Source organism: Anser cygnoides, chromosome 2 (genome assembly GCF_040182565.1).
Source record: "Anser cygnoides isolate HZ-2024a breed goose chromosome 2, Taihu_goose_T2T_genome, whole genome shotgun sequence".
NCBI lineage: Eukaryota > Metazoa > Chordata > Aves > Anseriformes > Anatidae > Anser > Anser cygnoides.
This window is the reverse complement of record NC_089874.1, coordinates 101,652,826-101,672,500: the sequence shown is the minus strand read 5'-3', so window position 1 is coordinate 101,672,500 and position 19,675 is coordinate 101,652,826. Positions and strand designations below refer to the sequence as shown.

General features: G+C 37.6%; 1 protein-coding gene and 1 long non-coding RNA gene across 9 annotated transcripts in view; one reads left to right on the top strand and one right to left on the bottom strand.

The window, feature by feature from the left end:
• Window positions 1-19,675, top strand: part of ZNF407 (zinc finger protein 407) — a 338,196-nt gene that overhangs the window by 198,579 nt on the left and 119,942 nt on the right. For all 7 annotated transcript variants that reach the window (XM_066992723.1, XM_066992722.1, XM_066992725.1 and 4 more), the window contains 2 exons: window positions 3,062-3,145; window positions 11,256-11,376. In XM_066992723.1, coding sequence (XP_066848824.1) covers window positions 3,062-3,145; window positions 11,256-11,376 — 205 coding nt within the window. The remainder of the gene's footprint in view (window positions 1-3,061; window positions 3,146-11,255; window positions 11,377-19,675) is intronic.
• Window positions 5,078-13,945, bottom strand: LOC106035997 (uncharacterized). 2 transcript variants are annotated; one of them, XR_007169114.2, is made up of 3 exons: window positions 13,808-13,945; window positions 7,357-7,451; window positions 5,078-5,446 (listed from the first exon to the last, which is right to left on the bottom strand). It is a non-coding gene; the product is annotated as an uncharacterized lncRNA (long non-coding RNA). The 2 variants fall into 2 exon arrangements; XR_001207050.3 differs by lacking the exon at window positions 5,078-5,446 and adding an exon at window positions 6,165-6,474.

The window sequence follows — 19,675 nt, the reverse complement described above, 5'->3', positions numbered from 1 at the left end:
AAACTAATTCAAGTTGTTAAGAAAAGGACCATTTTCTATTGCATTTCTGCTATCATATAAACATGGCAAGTTAGATCAGCCCCCTGTACAGCAGGTGAAATATTGCCTTTACATTTTCCTAAAAGTTAAAAAGTCGCAAATTCTGAAGTGGGAATGATAAAATTGTTAAGCATGTCCAGAGGAATGTAAAATGCATCTGTGTATCAATACATGCCCATAATATCAAATGAAATATTATGTTTGGATATGAGGGATTCAACCCACTTCAAGTTTCAAGGCTAAGAAATACTGCACAGTTGAACTTAAAGTCACAGGTAATGAAGTTTTCTGTGTGTGTTTGTGTGGATATATGTATTTGTGCATATACCGTGATACATACACACACAAATAAGGTAATTATTTTGTAAATATGTCTAAAAATGGATGTTGCAGGAAATTAAATGCATCACCTCCGTTCCTAGGATTAAAAAAAAAAGGGGCCAAATCTCCTTCACTCTGGTATTTTCAGATCCAGAGCCTCAGTGACTTGCTCAAATGTTGTGCCTGCATGAGAGCCCCCATATCCAACCTAGAGGAGTGTGGAATATTTAACTGGCATATAATTTCGTAGGATGGATCGATTTCCCTGTTTTAAAGTTGTTGTTTGGTTTAGAATCATTTCTCTGTGGCTCAGAAAGCTGTTCCAAATGCCCAAATATAAAATACCCGGTAAATTCGTAGGCTTGCGAAGACGCTATGGGTACTCTGCGTCCTCATTAGTGTAGGAAGCTGCAGGCCATACTGAAGTCTGCTCTGAGATGTTAAACACAACATGAGCTAATTTATGACAATATATAGATGATGAACAATTTCTTGGTAGGCATGGAACAGCATTTAACTTAAAAGTGTGAATTTTATGCTGGGGTGTTAGGCATTAGAGCTAGTTAGAAAGATTTATACTTAAAATCGATTAATTAATTAAATTAATATTTAATTATAATTAAGCAATACGTATAGTCCTTCTATTCCTTTTCTTTGATATTTTGATGAACTGAAGTGCTACACGGTGAAGATCTGATTTAAAAAAAAGGAAAAAAGATTATGCAGGAATCTCTATTGTAACAATTGCGCATTACCTCAGTAATAATATTACTGATGAACATTTTACAGTAAAATTCAGAATTTGTTATATCAGTTAGGATGTATGCATTTTTCATGTGAAACAGATAGCGATTATCAGTGTGGATTTTCATTCTGCTTTTCCTGTTTCGAGTTTTAATCTGTTGTAATCACTGATGGCTAGAATTGACACATGAAAGGGGGCACCAAAAGTGTTTTGTACCTAGATAAAGTCTGGTGATACTCTTATCGATGGACCAAATTTTCAGAAAAGCCCCAAAGCCTGTACAATTCTATGATTCTGTGAAAATTTCCATCTGTAGTTTTCACGATCAGATTTGGGTCCACAGAACGATGACACATAGTTCACCCCATTTTGAAGTGAAAATTAATGTGTGCCGATCATATTTCATAGCCTAGCTACCTGGTAGAGGTGAATCAGAGTTTTTAAGATCCCATTTTAGTGCAGGGTTCAGGCCGTCTTGGAAGTCTGGAAGGAACTGCATCCCTCCCCACAGCACGTGGCCCCAGACTCCTGTGCCGTGCTGAGTAGGGCAGGGAGCTGGGGTGCCCGTGGGCCTGGCTCGAGGTAGCGGTGGGTCGGAGAGAGCAGCCGGTCCCTGTGGTGCTGCCCGGGGAGCCAACCCACTCATGGGATGGTCTCTTGCTTATATTAACGCTGCCCGAAGACACAGTGCTTCTCGTGAAGGTCCGTGTGTTAGCGTGGCTGGTTATGTGGGAATAAACGATGTGGAGGTTTCCACCCCTCCATCTTCACAGGAGGACATGGCAATGTGACACTTGACCTCTTAACCCAGGCATCTCTTGTAGAAACCGAATTTCCTTCCCCACAGGGAAGAATCTGAAGGAGACTCTTAATTTCAATGAATTCAGCGTCATCCCCCACAGGCCCCCTCTCCAGCGTTGCTGCAAAAGGAGACAATTTGGCTCCAAAGGACTAACGTGACTCTTTTCTAAAAAATACTTTTTTAATTTCAGTCTTATCTGAGGTTATTGAGTCCGTATCTGAGGCTAGCAATATTAATCCATAATGAACTTCCACGTGGCCTTTATGGGATGAAACTGCCTTGCATGTTAGTACATTCTGAGTGAAAATATTGCTGTGAAATGATAGACCATATTTATAGCCAACAGGGTGAAATCTTAGCTTCTATTTAAAAAAAATAAAAAAATAAAGGGAGCATTTACACACTTTTAATGAGTAGTGAGCTTGCCAAAATCTCTCAAATTGTTCCAGAGGTTTGGAATGAAGAATTGTCATTTGAAGATGAACAATACGAGTTCTGCTGCAATTTCAGTAGCAATCCCCAGACCTGTTTTCTTTATGTCATGAAAACTTTAGAAACATAAACAGTACTGAATTGCCACTGGTATTGAATAATGTGGCTTTTATTGTTGCTTGGGCTCTTCAATACATTCAAGAAAATAATTTAATACTTATTAATAAAGAGAAGGTAACTAAAGATGACTGTGATCTAGTCTGTTGAAAATTTCTCAGTATCCTTAATTTGTTAGTAAATTCAATATATTTTATTTAAGCAGAATCATATATACAGTATATTAACTTTTTTTCCAGGCAATCTTTACTCAGCACAGAAAGGCCAGATGTATGGGAATTGTAAAAAATCAGGATATGCATAAAAACTGTTCAAGTGCATAAAGCAGCCCCATCTGGAAGACATCTAACAGAAATGAAGTTGTACAAAACCATTCCATTGATAATAAAGCTAATTTTTATGGGTCTGACAAGTATGTAATTATGTTCAGTGGTGCTTTTCAGATTTTATCACAGTCAATAAACCGCAGTGGTAATTTCATTCCCATTTGACATATTTACATGGAAACATTTGATTGGAGGAATTAGTAACCCTGAAAGCCTTGATAGATATGTTTTAATGATCTGTGACCTCCGCAGTCCCTCATCTGTTTATTGTTGCAACAGGCGAGAAGTCGTTCCTCTGTGACCTTTGTGGCTTTGCCGGCGGGACACGTCATGCCCTCACCAAGCATCGGAGGCAACACACAGGTCAGTAAAACTGTCTTTACTCCTTGGTATATTTTCTCCAGCAAGGCAGTCCCTCTACGCTGGGGAGTAAAGCAAGTCAAATAGCACATTACAGCACAAATAATACATTGGCTCACTGTTTACTTTGCCTTTTTTTTTTTTTTTCATTTTTGTAGAATCTGTGTGCCCAAGGTCTGCGTCAAATATGTTAGCTGTGAGTTTGAGTAATTGCTTTTTGGGGTATTTTTGGTGTTTTTTCTAAAGAAAGTAGAATTGTAAAGACTGGTTTTCTTCTTTAAATGAACACTAAGTATACTATTTTTTTTTCCAAGGCCCAAATAGATTACCTACTGTGAAGATTTTGCAAGAGTCTGCTAGAATGTCCCTGGGTGAAAGTTAGAGACTACATATAGATTAATCCATTATTTTGGAGTGAGACAATGTTGAAAGCTAGTGTTGTTTCATTTGCCCTTTCGTAATTTTAAGATAGTTTGTAATTAATAGATGCTACTTTAAAAGTTACCACACTGTTAGCATGTAAAGCAGGATTTATCTCCCAGAATTAGTAAAGCTTTCCTACCACCTTGTTATAAAAATTTAATATCAGATAAAATTAAATTGGTTCTTAGCTTCAGAAGACCAGAAAAAGTGTAAGTATTAAACATTTATTAATACATTTTACCCTAATTGCGGTTTTTAGCAGTTCCTAGTAAGTATTTGATTATTTGAATAGATTTTGTTCAAACAGGGGCAGAAGCATCACTGCTTAAACCACTGCAGTTTTTGTTTTACTGACTAGCATGAGAATAATATAGTATTAGGAATTGCTGTGTGAGTTAAGTGACCATTGTCTAACGTACAGTGGAAAGAATAGCTAACAAATTAGAAGCTGTAGTTATATCATGAATTTTCCATGGATTTTTCAAAGGAATCTCTGTGGGAGATTTTATTCTATCCCTGAATAATCCTAATTCAGGACACTTACCATCAAAATGCTTAATTTCCTGGAGAGCAGCTACTGTCTTTCTTGAGAGCCTGAAGCCATTCTTTTTACCCTGTTTTCAGTTTATTAAGGCAACCATATTTGGAGGACGTCTGATGCTTGCAGAAAGGCGGGGATTTTGGTGCTGATCTGGAAATACTTTTGAAAGGATTTGCTCTGTATATAAACTATGAAAGGCCAAATTTTGCCTGTAATTCTAGTCATACTTCTGAATTTTTCTTCTGATAGCAAGAAATGTACATTTGCGATACAGTACTGCCACAGTCAGTTCCTATTCACTGCAAGATGTTTGTATTTTTAAAATGTCCAAGAAGAAGCATTTAAGTATAATAGGTTTTGTAGTAAAACAGTCCATGAATGGTAATGAGCAATTGTAACCACTGGAATAAAAGTTGTGTGCTTCAGTTGTAACTAATAGTGTCCATTTTTCTGGAACTTTGAAGAATTTTCACACGTTCACTGAAGTTTACCAAATCTGGGCTGAGAATGAAAATTATTTTATTTCATTTTTAGTAGAAATAAATCATTGTTATCAATTGGATGGGAGCTATCTTTTGTTTTTTATTGGCCTGCCATGTGGTACATGGGGATCATGTCTATGTGTAGGACTCAGTGCAGCCACACAGATAGTAAACAATGATTTCGGAATGGAAAAGTGGAACAAATGGATATGCTTGTCTTTACACGTCTTGTCTTTACCTTTTATGTGAGTACATATCTAGTTTATCAGAAATGTAAAGCCTTATCATAGGCTATGTATTTATGGGTTTTGTATCAATAGGCCACAAGCTAATAGAAAAACATATTATTTCCTGGATTATGTCTAAAATTAGGCTGAAAAATGGTATGTTCTTCGTGAAAAGCTGTCCACATTTTGGATAGTGTTTTGCCCTTCTTTTGCCAGTTTGGTAGAGGCTTTTGTGCTATGATCACAGGGATTCACAGGTTATAGATCATGAAGCTTGCGTCTAGCAGGCATAACTTTATATTTTATGTCAGGACTGGAGGCTCGTTATTACTTTGCTATTAACTTTATACTATACAGGACAGTATCTCAGAGGCAGAGGGATCTATCTTTTTGGCATTTATCTGCCTCTGTGGCACAAACAATCAGAGATGATTCTTTAGCAGAAAAATTATCTGTAGCTTCTATTTGTTTCGAGGAGAATGACACAATCCACCTTTGTCTGCACTGTTGCACTTACATGGGTTCCCTTGTATTTTCATCCAGTGCACAACTTTATTTCAGTTCTTAGCTGCACGCACTCCTCTTTGTACCTGTATTTTTTCTTCTGTGTCCCCAGTTGACACAATTTTCCCTGAGCAGAATGCCAAAGCAAATTACAGTCAGGTTTGAAAGGGATAGGTATCAAAAATGGTCTAAATGGCTTAAATAATTCCCTACTGTAACACAAACTGTCGAGGGGGCTGACAGAGAACATCCTCCAATCCAAGATTTACTTCTATCACCTGTCAGAGACCTTTGATTCAAGGGCAAATGAGCAAATCCTCAGAGGTAGCTGAGGAGTCTTGACCAGCTTAACAAGCCTCCTCTCATCCCAGCCTCAAGGTCTGAGGTGTCCTGACACCCCCAGAGAAACGTTCAGCTGCTCTGATAGATATTCGACACAAGAGGGGAACTGGCTGTAGGACTGGCCACTTAGACTTTTGATGCTTTTGCTTCTTACTCTATTTCTTCTCTTTTTAGACAAGATTATTTTTAACCAGATTATTAATTCATATTTTGTCCCAGTAAAAAAGTCAAAACCTGCCCTAAGATAGGAAGATAAATAATGTTGCAAATTTTTGTGTTGGCTGCATTTAGAATGAGTTGAATTCTACAAAGAATTTAAATGATTATCAGAATTTTATAATAAAAAATAGTAAATAACCTCTAAGTCATCCACCAAAAAAGATGCGTGAAACATATGTGCTGCATCGTGTATTTTAAATACTTTGCCTTAATCAGAATAAACTATAAAATGACAGGGGGGAAAAAAAAGAAAAAAGAAAATAGAATTGTTTCTGGCTTGAAATAAAAACATGAAAACAATTCTTAATTTTATTTTTTTGTTGTTGTTACTGTTCTGCTCTCCTTCTTTGTTTGACTTCATTTCAGTATCACAGTAGTTTTAGCTGCTTCTACGTTTTTCCCAGTAAGCCTCCATTTTGTACTGTCATAAGTAGCTTATTCCAACAGTGCTGATCAGTCACAGGCTGTGTTCTGTTGTGTGAAACTCCTTTTTTATGTTAGTTAGTACTCCTGCAAATTGCAAAAACCCCATCCGCATCTTTTACACAATAGCAGGCTACAGTTGCTTCTCAGGTCGTTTGTGGTGGCATCTTCCTGGGAATCACAGAAGTCCTTTACAGTAGTAGAGCGTTAGAGGGTAAGCACACTTAGTGTACACGGCAGCTCTGTGGGCGTTACCCCGAACCTCTGGAAATGCTTGGGCAGATTGTGTCTTTGTTCAGATATTTTCATGACTTTTTGAAGATGGTGGCTTATATCATACAGATCACTGTATGATCAGTTCTGCTCACTCATTTCAATCCTGCACTTCTCAAGACATTTATAGGTCAATGTAATAAAGAAAGAAAATTTAATAATATATGTGTTTTTATCCAGATGAGTGACTCACTTTGTTTTTCTGTTTCTCATGTGAACTGCTCTTTGACTTTAATGTGTAGTTACATTACTCAGCATTGAATTTAATGTATAATGTATCCTCACCCCTTCAACTTCCCCACCACAGCTTTAAAAAATAATAGTGTTGAATACCACAGAATATGTAGCACAGTTAAGACGACTTACCGATCTTTTCAACAAGACACGAGGTGAAATTTGAAGAGGATCTGTGTTGTTTTTCATTGCACTTTGTGCCAACATTTTCAGCACAGTGTAGAACTTAATTCAAGCAAACTTCTAGCCATAAATGACACCAAAACCCTGGGTATCTTAAAAACTTTCTCTCTGCTTAAGAGAAATTATCAAGTAGATCATTTTTCCTCCCCTTTGGGTTTGTCATAAAAAACAAACACACAAACAAAAAGTAATTAAGGATGTAGTTATTTTTGTATGTCTTATATGCGAAAAAAAGATGACCAAACTAAAAGCAAATAGAATTTGCTTCAATATATTTCAGTCTTTGTTAGCAAGCCTGTAAGTGTCCCTCCAGGGAACAGTCTCAACAAAAGCTAGAAATAGTTGGAAAAAAGAAGAAAATACCTGTAACCTGTAAGCAGAAGGCCACGTTTCGAGGTCTACTCATTCCTTAGGACAAATAAAACTTCTGAGGTTCTTTCTGTCCTGCGTAACACATCCTGTGAAAGACAAAGAGGACCTAGAGCAATGGTTTCCTTTTGAGGAAAATTTCTTTCGTCTTGCTAAGATTCTGATTAGTCATTGAAGACTTTTAAATTGAAGGCATCATTAGATTTATTTATTTTTTCCTTCATTTATATAAAAGCTGGATCTTCATATAAATGCTTTGTATAATTTGTGAGTGGAAATTGTCTGGACAGTCATGATTGTAAATAAAATCTTCACTTTGCCATCCACAAGTAAGCATCTATCACCAAGATTTGTAATTTTTGTTATTGTGTTATTTCATTTTTCCTCTAAAAATTATATGTTGAGAACATAACTGCACATAGAAATTTATGATTATAGCAAGGTATGCTCTGTGTCCTGAAAAGCTCATCATCAAAGACAGAGAACTAAAAAGAGGTAATTTAAGAGAAAAGAGGAAGGAAGAAAGAAAAAGAAAGCTGTAATTTGGGATGAAAAGATAAGACGGATGCTTAAAGAAATCAGTGCAGAATTTGAAGGATACATTTTCAGAGAGGCAGGAGGAAAAAAAAGCCTTAGTCATGATTTTTTAAGAGTAGTAGAATGTGCAGAGCTGAGGCTGACCGGCTTAATAACTGCCTGTTATGTACAGAGTAGTGCTCCCCACCATCTCACCGTTTTATTGATTTCTTTCGCAAGCTTTGTTGGAGCTGAAATTTTGTGTGTCAGGTGACTTAGACAATTAAAGTACTTCAGAGGTTGCTCACAGTATTGTTGTCAAAAAAGCAAAGCCATTTCTTCTTTTGTGATGCTATAGCTGGAAATCATGCTTTTTGAAAGTGCTTATGTTAAAAACAAAACAACAACAACAAAAAACCCACAAAGATACTTCTTCCTTAATTTTGGAAGATGTGACCTTCCTTTTTTTCCCATAGAGCTTCCTGACCACCAGGGCATTCTGGGGCACCTGTCCTTCTCTTTCATGGGTTTGTTAGTGATTGAGTTAGAGTTGGTGAGGCATGAAGTTTTCCATACTGGTAAAGGCTGGTGGCTTTTTTTTTTTTTTTTAATCTTTAAATAGGTAGAATTTGTCTTTACTCCCACATTTTTCGATACGCTGTTTTATAATTATTACATGCAATATTATTTTAAAAATACTGTCATTATTGCTTTTTTGATTTCTGTGATTTTAAGTTTATATTAATTAGATCCTTGACTGGGGCTGAGGGAGAATCCTTCTGGACTGTTTAATGGCAGCCAGTATAAAAGTCAAATGAAGTTCGATGGCTGAAATGTCTGGGGGCAGGGATTGGAGAAGGAAAATTGGGACACAAAGACAGATAAAGAACGTTTTCTTCTGAAGATAATGAAGAAAAAGAAAATGAGTAGTAAAAAGTACTGCTGCTACAGCTCTTCAGACCAACCCTGCCCTCAACCCAGAGAAATACCTAATCTTTTAGTTTTTTTCTAATGTACATACCAACCTGGTTAATTTTTCAGTAAAAATAAATACTATTCCCCTTGTGCAGCTGCTAAGAATTATAGGCCATGCTAGGCAGTCATTTTTTTCCCCAGTTTAGTTGGCTTCTGTTGTGTGGTACTGCTGTGATGTATTTTCTGTCAGGTGAAATTTATACATCGTCCACTTGACAGGAGCAGTTAGCCACAAGGATTTCCTGAGGAGAAACTTCCTGGAGCAGTGGGCGAGGATTATCATTTTTCTTCTGGTCACGATGGACTTTCCAAGCCCTCCCGGCTTCCACGGGCCCTCACTCATCTGTCAGCTCCACTGGCCCTGCCCCAGCACAGCAGCAGCCCTTCCCCAACACGTCCTCCACCAAATGGCGAACTAAAAATCCACGCTTAGTTCAGATCTGCTTTTTAGCAAGGGGGCGAGCTCGCAAGGTTCCAAATGCATTTTAAATCAAAGAATTTAAAGTAAGCATCTATGCTACCTAAAATGCCCGTAGCTTTACTACCTGGGCTTGAGAACGTTGCTGTCTTTGATGCTAGAAGGTAAAATAAATCAGACACAGGAAATCTTCGGTTCAAGAACAGGTTGTGTTGCTAGGGAGTCTATGGCCTCCCAGAGAGTTTAATTGAAGACGAAGCCAATACCATTCAAGCTGCTGGGAGAATCGGTTTCTCCTGAGCAGAGAGTCAGTGTCTGACAAGAAAACCCCATTTGGGGCAGAAAGACATACTTTCTAGCAGTCTCAATTTGTCCAGCATAGAGGCTTCTGCATTGTGTCCTGCCCCTTCACCTTTCCATGTCCCATGAAACAATAAGTGAAAAATAGTAGCTGAAATTCTCTGCCGCAGCTGCTAGAAGCAATTATTCCAACTCTTTATGGAGCTTTCAGAAGCCGCTCCATTGTCCATCCTTACAGGCTTTTCAGGCCCAAGGACCCTGCGTTTCTTTTTTTGCTTGAGAGGGGGAAAAAGCAGTCTCCAAGAATGAGAAATGCAGATTTTTATGTCTGCTCAGAATTCTGGCAAAGTCCCTTTGGAAGTCCTGATTGTCTCGTGCTTTTAGCAGGCTTGGAAAATCTGGCTTGGAGGCATGGCTGCTTGGGGGCGGCCTTTTGCTAGTCATGTGTCTTCTGCTGGTGATGGGTTTCTTGCTGTCACTCTGAAAAACTGCGGGTTGTGCCTCCTTAGAGACTTAGGGTTCAGTTTTGAGGCCTCCTATTCTAGACCTCTGAACAGTCTACCAGGTAGGTGTCTGTCCCTCGCAGTTTTAATTAGACTTCTTAAGTTAGGGATGTTGATTCCTTATGTAATCTTTAAGATATAAATACTTCTGAAGGCTTCCACAATACGATCAAGATTGCCTATGTTAGGAGCTGCTTTCTGTCTTCTGCATACAAAAAGAAACCCGTCTCCTCTCTAAGTGGTAATTATATGTGCCTTTGAGCCACACTGAGTATTTCTGGTGCAACTAGTTGGAAAAATGGGATGCAGGTGTCTTAGCTGGGCTTCACAGTATGTGTATCTGTCATGAGATTTTATCTTAGCGCTCTCAGAGGGCTCCACCCCTCAACTGGAATGGAAAAATACTCTTTTTACATAACAACTTATAAGCTAGAGTAGAGATCTTTATCTTTCTTTAATTAGTAGTCCTCTAGAATTTTTCAGTGCTGTTGTACATTCTGCAGAGATTGAATTTTAGTCTTCTGAAAATATTTAGTCTATTCTTTTTTCCCCATTAACCTTGTGAGTCTTTCTGCTGAAATTGTCCCACTTTTCAGAAAATCTTCGCAAGGACAGAAGAATAGCAAGCAAGAGAAGGGGGATGGAGAACTGAGTTGTTTCATATTCTTAGTCCCAGTTTATGCATGAAAAATGTTGGAGCAGAGATACATTATATAAAAAAAAAGATAATTTCTTCCTAGATATATTCATTTCTGAGCACTGAATGCAAGCTCCAGACTGATTTCTCGCCTTCTGTCTCCAAAAGCATTTCTTTCTAGTCTGTGCATGGGCCCAGCTTCAACAGAAGATGCAGGGTGAGAGGAATGCCTTTCTCCTGGTGAAGATATTTTCATGACATAAGGCCCCTGTAACTTGGTTACCCTGTTTCATGCAGTTCTGTCTCCTCCTTTTTGCTGTTATAACACCACACGGGAAGTCAGCTGGTTTCAGATGTGTATATGCCATAGTAAGAGTAGTATTTTGTAATTTATACGTTATATTTGAAAATGTATTTTTCATTTGCTGTTGTGATATATACATGGACTAAAATCTGTCCCAAGGGGGTTGCCAGAAATTTAGATTTGTTTTCCTTTTCTGTTGATGAAAATTGATAATGCATATCTTCTCTTGTCACCTTCTAGGAGAGAAACCATTCAAATGTGATGAGTGCAACTTTGCTTCCACAACACAATCACATCTGACACGACATAAGCGTGTCCATACTGGAGAAAAGCCTTACAGATGTCCCTGGTGTGACTACAGGTAATGAGTCATTAACTAAAGCATGATGAGAGAAGGGTTAAGGTGATCAGATGAGGTTCATTTGAAGTCACCAATAAAAATATATTGCCATTAAAACACCATCAGGGCAGCAGTAATTGCATATTAAATTAGGAGCTAAATTTAAAAACTTAGTCTTCAGTATTTAGGTATTACTTTATAAAGAAAAACAAATGATGGGAAACCTTTTAGTGGTAACACTGCATTGCTAATGTTGAGTGTTTGTTTCACAGCTGCTCTAGTGTCTGTTAGAATTCTCCATGGTGAGACCGCTTATCTGCATTGCCTTTTCAAATCAGTTGCTGTTTTGAAATTTTTCTCGGTTGAGTTGCAACCATTTCACCAAGAAAGGAAAAGTCCCCTAAAAGGCTTAGCAACCTAAATACTCATCAGACACTTATTAGAACTGGAAGCAACTGGAGATAGGTAAAGAGCTGCCGTCTTTTTTTTTCTGATTCAGTTTTCCTTCTCTTTGCCAGACAAGTTGATTGGGTGAGAGTGACTGTAGGGTGGTTGCATGGCAAAGTCTCCCATTTACACTATGAAAACCCACCCTCCTAGGTTAGTAGATTAAGTTCTCAGAAACCATGTGAATGGGTAGGTGAAATTACTTGTGGTGCTCATCCTATGTGTCTTTTGTTCATTATAGGCTAGTTAATAGTGATCTCATGTTGCTTCACAAGTGATTCTTTAGTTTTCTTAAACATACATCCCCTACAGCCTTTAATATCTTGCAGTAAGGTGGGTTGTATATGTGCATTGTAAAAGAATCCGTAGAAGTTATTCATAAGCAATTTACAAGAGTTGACGTTCAAAAACTTTTTAAAAAATTGGTATTTTATTTGATAAATGGTATATGGCTATGGAATTAGATGCATGTGCTGTGATGCATGCACACAAGAGGAGAAAGTTAACCATCTGATTATACCACTGTAGCTTTTTTTTTTCTTTTAATGCTGAGCATACAACTGTAATGTTCTTTTAGTATAAGTTTTAATGTAGTTTCCTAAAACAAGATTGTATAACAAAGGCTAGCCACTCTCATAATACCTGGTTTCAAAGTATTTATGAGCCTCTTTAAAGAAAGCTTCTGTACAGAAAGCTTCTGCAGAGATCATGCATTTTCTGTACAAAAATTTCTGTTGGTCTGTGCATATGGAGCAAATGTTCTGTGAACTCTTACTGAGCTCCCATTAAATTACTGCCTAGAACTGTGGAGAAATGAATTTGATAACCTGGAGGGGGTGGCTCCCCTTTCTGTGCTTCTACCTTATGGCATCCTCCCCCCCTTTTTTTTTCTTTCAAAAATGGAGTGTTTCTATTGGCTTTGATAAGTCATTTAAGAAGGACAGGTGTTGTTTTATTCATCAAAATGGTTATGTTAAAAGATCTGTGTTGAAGCAAGTGAGAGCATATATGTGATAGCTTGACATGCTGTGCAGCCGTGAAGGTAAAAGGAGTGCTTATCTCTTTGAGGATGCATGTTTGGGAAGGCTTAATCTTGTGGTCATCCACTTTCATGGTCAGGAGGAATGGTCTTACTACAGAACTAGGTAGAGAGGTGAGTTGCAGGGGGTTTGAGCTTCTGACATGGAGACACTACAGAATGGGAGCACTGTGAGTATGAATCAAAGTTTGCAGTTGGGGTTTCTTACACTTGCACAATGAGTGGGTGTAATTCCCCTGCTTAGCATGACAAAATAACTTTAATGTCCTGTGCAGTGAAAGACAGGAGATACTTTTTTTCAGATGGACAGTTTTCTGTATGGGATAGGAATTTCAAGAAATGACAGGTTTTTACAAGTATTTTATTATATTGGGTATTATTAGAAAAGAAGAAAACATAACTTAGTAATTTTATCAGGGTTAACAAGAAATCTCTAAGACCCCCTGCCTGTATATTATTGAAAAATAAATGCTTCATAATAACAGGATGCTAGTTTCCATTCCTCATAGGCCAATTTTGACTCTTTGGAGGCTGAGCTCTACAGATATCAGCTGATGCAGCTTTGATTCTGCAGGAAACTCGTTCTGAGCTCAGCTGCAAAACATCTGGCAGGGATGCAGCAATGAGAGCTGTGCTGCTGCCGCTGCAAGCTCACAGAGGCAGTGAGGCACTTTGTGTAGCAGCGGAGGAGCCAGCAGAGGGGCTGCTGTATTTATTAGCCCAGCAGTCCTGCTTGTGCCTGCCAGTTTCCGCTGTCCTGGGATATTAGGCAGCCTTGTTGGCAAATATGTTTTATGTGCTCTGTCCAACTCTCTCATTTTTTTTCTCCTTTTTGTTTTAATACATTTTTAAGGAACTCACACCTTGCCTCCTTGTCAGCTCAGCCAGTGCTACCTGTTTTCCTGAAAAGGTATTAGCAACCCTGTAAATCATGTCCTTCACACCAGTTCAGCAGATCGTACTTACTCTTGTGAGTGTCACCTACAGAAAACCTGAAATCAAGATTTTAAATTCTGCTGGCCCGGTGATAAAATTCACCCCCGTGCCTGGAGCCTGAGTTCTCACTTTGGTGACTCCCGCTCAGCCGGCACGCTCTGAGTTCACCCAGGCGGTTTCAGATGATGCTGCTGGGTGTTGCTTGGCAACTGCAGACTCTTTAACGACCTTTGTAGCTTCAGCAAGAGGAATATTCCTCATCTTGTGCGTGGATCTGGAGCAGAGCACTGTTAGTGCTATCACCGTGCCTCCTTCCACTGATCGGTGGAGTGATCTCTGTGTTCCATAAAGTAGTTTGGGACACTCAAATAAACAAGCTCCAAATACAAGATGTTGTAATTATTCCTGTCAGCTCAGTATGTTCTTAGAGATCACTGCTTTCAAGCTTTGAAGTTCTTCAGGAAGAAATTGTGAACCTTGCAAAACCTCTTGCCTCTTGTCTAGCGAGCGAAAGGCTAGTTGACCTTAGCTAGAAGTACAGAAAGGCAGGCTATTAAAAGAAGTGAATCTGAATTTAGGAACTGTTATGAAAATCTGAATCATTTGTGACTATACAGGCACCTATAACTTTTTTTTCTTAGCTGCAAAAACTAAAGTGAAATAGACTGTAAGATACCATGGGGGAAAAGATCTTGGCTGCGTGCAACAGAAAAGGGAATTTGTTCCCTCTAACACTCAGCATGGGAAAGTCTTTTCTTAACTAGGAAAAGACATGAATGGATATGGTTTCCCCAAGTGAATAATAAGCATTTCCATCGCACAAATTTTATATTCTCAATAGCATGCACATTCCCAAAAGGAAATGGGAAATGTTGGTCATTTTATTTCACTGAATTGCTTTTATAATCTATGTTTATGATTGTAAGTAAATATTCTTGCAAAACTAATATATTTCACCTCTACTTTTTGTACTTTTTGTAATAGTCGATACTTATTTTTTTTCTAAATCTTTAGTACATTGTTAACAAATAAGTGAACTTCTGCTTCACTATATAACAGTATACAACTTCTAGTAATTATAAACAGAAATTATATTTTCAGTCTAGGTTTTAAAATACAATTCATTTTCAAGGAAGGAAAATATATATAATAAAAAATTGCTTGTTAAAAGTTTCAGCTATATTTTTTCACATTTGTATTTTAAAATTAGGTTAATCCTATTTAGATATTTTTTAAAATGATGCACATTTTTCCTTTGCATTTTCATTTTCAAATCAAAGTGTGTTTTGCCATTCTTACGTTATTGTGCTTCATCACACAAAAATATTCGTTTGCTCCTAATTAAAGTTCACAGCAATTTTATAATACAGAATCAGCCTCATACACCAGCATTATATATGCAATGCCTATTTTATATTTCTGAGTCATTTACAAAAGATGTGTTATGCAGCTAAACTTTTTAGATTGCACGATCCTAGAGTAATACCATCCAAAATACTGTTTGCATTTTGCGATGGGCACAGTAAGAAGCAAAGAGTCATGTAACGTCGTGAAGCTGAATAATGCCTGTGAACTTCAACTAATTTCTAAAACGGTCTGTTCTGTGGCCAGACCTTTTAGATCTGCAATATATTTAGGCACCTGAATTTAACCTGATTTCTGAAGTGCTAAACTCCTATATATATTCCCAATGATGTCAGTGAAAGATGCAGATATACAGCATTTTCAGAAATAGAACTAGTTTTGAGCCTGTGTTTAACGTAAAGAATTCCTTTGGAATTAGGAATCTCATTTTAGTTGTATGTTAGGCTTCAAATTCAAGTATCATTAGTACTAACTTTCCATGTGGCTATCACAGCTTCTTAGGGAAATAATAATTTATGTTCAAGGTGTGAGTGAGGGGGATGTTTTAGTACAAAACGGATTTGGATTACTTTGTTTGGAGGGCTGTGTCAAAAGGCAGAGCCCTGCTTTTCGATTCAAATTTGTTGGAGTTCAGGGCTCAGGAGGAACGCCGGCTTAGTTTCACGTTACAGAATCAGTATTGCTACGACTTTGACCATGAGACTGGGGGACAGGTATAATGTTAACATACTCTGTGCCGTCCCTGTGCTGCAGTTAAAGAAAATGACTCTTGCTTGTCTGGGACTCTACTGCGTGGTTTAATTTTGCATGGAGTACCTGTGGTGGCAAGGGGAAGGAAGGAATGGAGGACAGCATCCAGGGGAATGGCGATGTTCCACAGTCAGAGATAAGAAGGGTTTAGAAGCTGTGTAAATCACAAAGCCGGACCAGCAAAACAGCATGAATTCCATAAATGCACCTTTCCGTGAAGTATGTGACTTGTGAAGGATGCCTTACAAGACTGAGAATAAATAGCATACATTTTTAATATAATTATGTAAACTAAAATAAATATTTTACATTTATTATGCATAATAAAATAATTAGACAACATTCTGCAAGGGATTATGGCATCTGAAATTCCAAGTGCAGAAGGATTCATTGCGTATTTTCAGCAGCAGCGGCGGCATGACTTAGGGGGAGCGACTCCACAGGGGCTACTTTTCTTTTTTTGGACAGCATCCCTAGGGAGTTCCTCTTTCCCTCTGACTTATAGTATATGTTCATAGGCTGTAAAGACCAGTTCATAATACACTCTAGGATTTGCACCCCAGTCAGAAGAATGTGCGAAGTAAGTGTTTTCTCGCTGTTTGTTTTAGTGCGTTTAATAACCTTTCGTTGTCTCGATATCATTGCGTCAGCTGTGCGCTATTCCCTGGCTTTATCAAGGATAACTAGGGACTGCTTTAAATGCTGAGATAACGGTATATACTTATTCATAGCGAAACTGAAAGGCCATTAAGGCAACTTCTACATAAAATGATGAAACAGTGTATTTATCATTAAAATGTTAGCATTAATATGCACTTTTTACCAGTGAAGTTTTATATGCATGTGCAGGAAATAACTAGGTTATACAGCCGTGTGGAGAGCGAGGCTGATGAGGACGCCAAGTGGCAACCACCACTGCGCTATGGAAAAACACTTCTCTGTATATCAGAAAGGCAGACTCAGGCAAAAAAAAAATGCATATACTTTGTACGAGTAAGAAATTGCGAAGGACAATAATGCTTGTGTGTAATAGAGCATACTGGGCCTTCAGGAAGCACTTAAGCTTCCCTTGTGCTCTGGAGCAGGAGCTGAGGGCATCCAGTGCATTGCGCTAGCAGCCTTATAAACAAATGAAGATGGAAGTTTGGAGAGAAATTCTGTCAGCGCATGGGCGTGGTTCCCAGATGCAGACTCCTCAGAGCATTATTCAGCCCTTAGTTTTTAGTAAACATTCAGATAAAGTATTTGATAATACTTCTATTAATCTCACATAAAATATACTGTAGCATTTAAGGCTAAAGAAAATCTGAAAAAAAAAGTAGAGCTGCAAAAACACTTTAATTATTCTAGTGAATACATGACATACAAAACATCGATTAGTATTATTCCACTTATGATGCTTCTGTTACTTAATAAAACATTTTATATCCGCCTTAGCTGTAGCAGATAGTTCACATGGCAATTAAATGTGATAGTGCAAAATCATCCATCACGTTAACCAAGAGACTCGACTTCATCTGTAGTTCCTAAAATTCAGAAACTTGTGGAGTTAGAGAGCACACAACTAATGGTACGGCGCTCACTGAGAGATGTGCGTGTTGTCTGCACCGACTGAGAAGTCCTGTCTGAAATTCTGCAGAATTGTGTTGGTGGCAGCGTACAAAAGAACTTAAACTGCCACTCTCTTGGCTCTGCCCATCTTCCCTGCCAGATGACAATGTCATGGCATGGACCACTTGAGAAAATGTACGTTTATTAGATTACGTGACTGTTTCTTTAAAAAAAAATAAATCATAAACACACACGCAAGTAGTAGGTGTATGTATACCGGACATACATCCACAACAAAATTGCCCATTTAAGTGGCTTTTGCACAGCATCAGCATACACTAGTTACTTTGTGAAGATGATTGCTTTCCATATTTTTAATTAATGGCATAGTAAATACACTGTGCTTAGTAGAAGGGTAATACAGCTTTTTTATTTATTATAATCAATAATACTTATTCCCTATGATATGAAAATTCATCAATAGTTCTGTAAGCAATGGTAACTCTAGCTTTTTTGTTGTTTTTTTTTTTGTTCTTTTATTATATTTATTTATTTATCATTTTTTTTTTTTATTATTCCCATTTCCCCAAAATTTATTTATTTGTTTGTTTATTTATTTATTTTCCTGTATTCACTGTAATTAAGAGGAACTAAAAACTGCCTTTTAAATTCAATGAATCTATGATTTTTGTGCTAACATTCACCCACAGACTTGGGATTTTCAAGTATCTTTAAAACAGTGATGCACGTGCATGTATGGATAATAGTATTCAAGCCTCGTTTTGGACTGAATCCTGTGAAGAGCAATTTTAAAGTGATATATTTGGACCTAAATGCCATGCTAAATTACTCAGTTGTTTTAACCACTGAGTTTGATGTTACTGAGACATACAGACACCAGTGTAAAATTTTTTGTGCAGTTTTAACTTTGGTCAGCTTGTCTCTGCTGCAGCCTATTGTGGTCCGAGCTCAGCACTCTGTCAGTTCACGCTTTGCTTGAAGTTCTGCAAAGCCATTCCCAGGTTCCTGGTTTCTTCCAGTAGGCAGTGTCTCCCCCTTGCCGTCCAATTTGGGCTTTGTCCCTAAACTCTTGTGACACAGGCGCTCAGTACAGGGGCGTACAGGTGCACCCTTTTTTACATTGAAGTCCAAACTACTTAACCCAAAGCCTGAAGTAATTGGTGTCTTGGAAATATGAGTAAGAGCCCTTCATGCAGTGGACATGTTCTAACTAATGTCTTCTATTACCTCATTTTGTCTTCTCTCTGTCCTCACACTTTTTCCCTATCCCATGTAATCATCACTATTGTATCTCTTCCTCTTTCTTCTTATGGACATAAATATATTAAAATAAATATACCTATATTTATATTTAATAAGTCAAAATGTTTATAAATTTGGAACACCTGCATGTATTTCAAACTAAAATAACCATACATAGGCTGCGTTTTGATAGTAAATAGAATTTCAATGCTAACTTCAAGAATGGCAACGCTATGGACTGAGTGTAGCTTTTAGTAAAAAAAAAAAAAAAAAAAAAAAGTCTTGTAATTTCCTGTTCTTGTAGTGCTTCTGATAAAAATGAAGTTCTTCTTTTGTGTCTACAAATAGACTTTCATTTGTTTGCATAATTTCATCTAAAACTAATCATTGGGATCATAGATTAATTAATATGACCCTTTAAGGTAAAAAGTAGTTTTAAGAAAGACTAAAGCGACTGTACATGTTTCCTTTACTTTTGCCTGTTAACACAGAATTTAAAAAAAAAAAAAAGTTTGTTTCTTTTACCATTCCTTAATCCCCGATCCAGTCATTACAAAAAGGTCAAAGCAACCTTTCGGGGTGGTCAGTCTACAAGGAATTGTTATTGCTAACTACCTGAGTGGTAGTTAGCAATCTTTGAAAAATATTTTGGTAGTTTTACAGGCCTTAGAGGTGAAATTAATACACAAGTCTGCTGTGTTACATATGATTTATTCTCCAGACAGTATGGCTATTACCATGTTAAAAAGTTTCTGGAGTAATTCTGTCTTTATAACAACCTTCCCTCTTCCTCCTTCATTCCTTCATATGTCAGATACAAAATAAGTTAAAATGCTAGGAAGTACTAGAAAACAAATTCTGTTCAGAAACCGTTCCAGAAAGGGGAATAGCCTAGAGCAGGGGCAGGGGAAGGAAAGATATTTGCACTGTAAGTGCTGATGAAAATCAGAGAAAGAAAATAATTGTTGG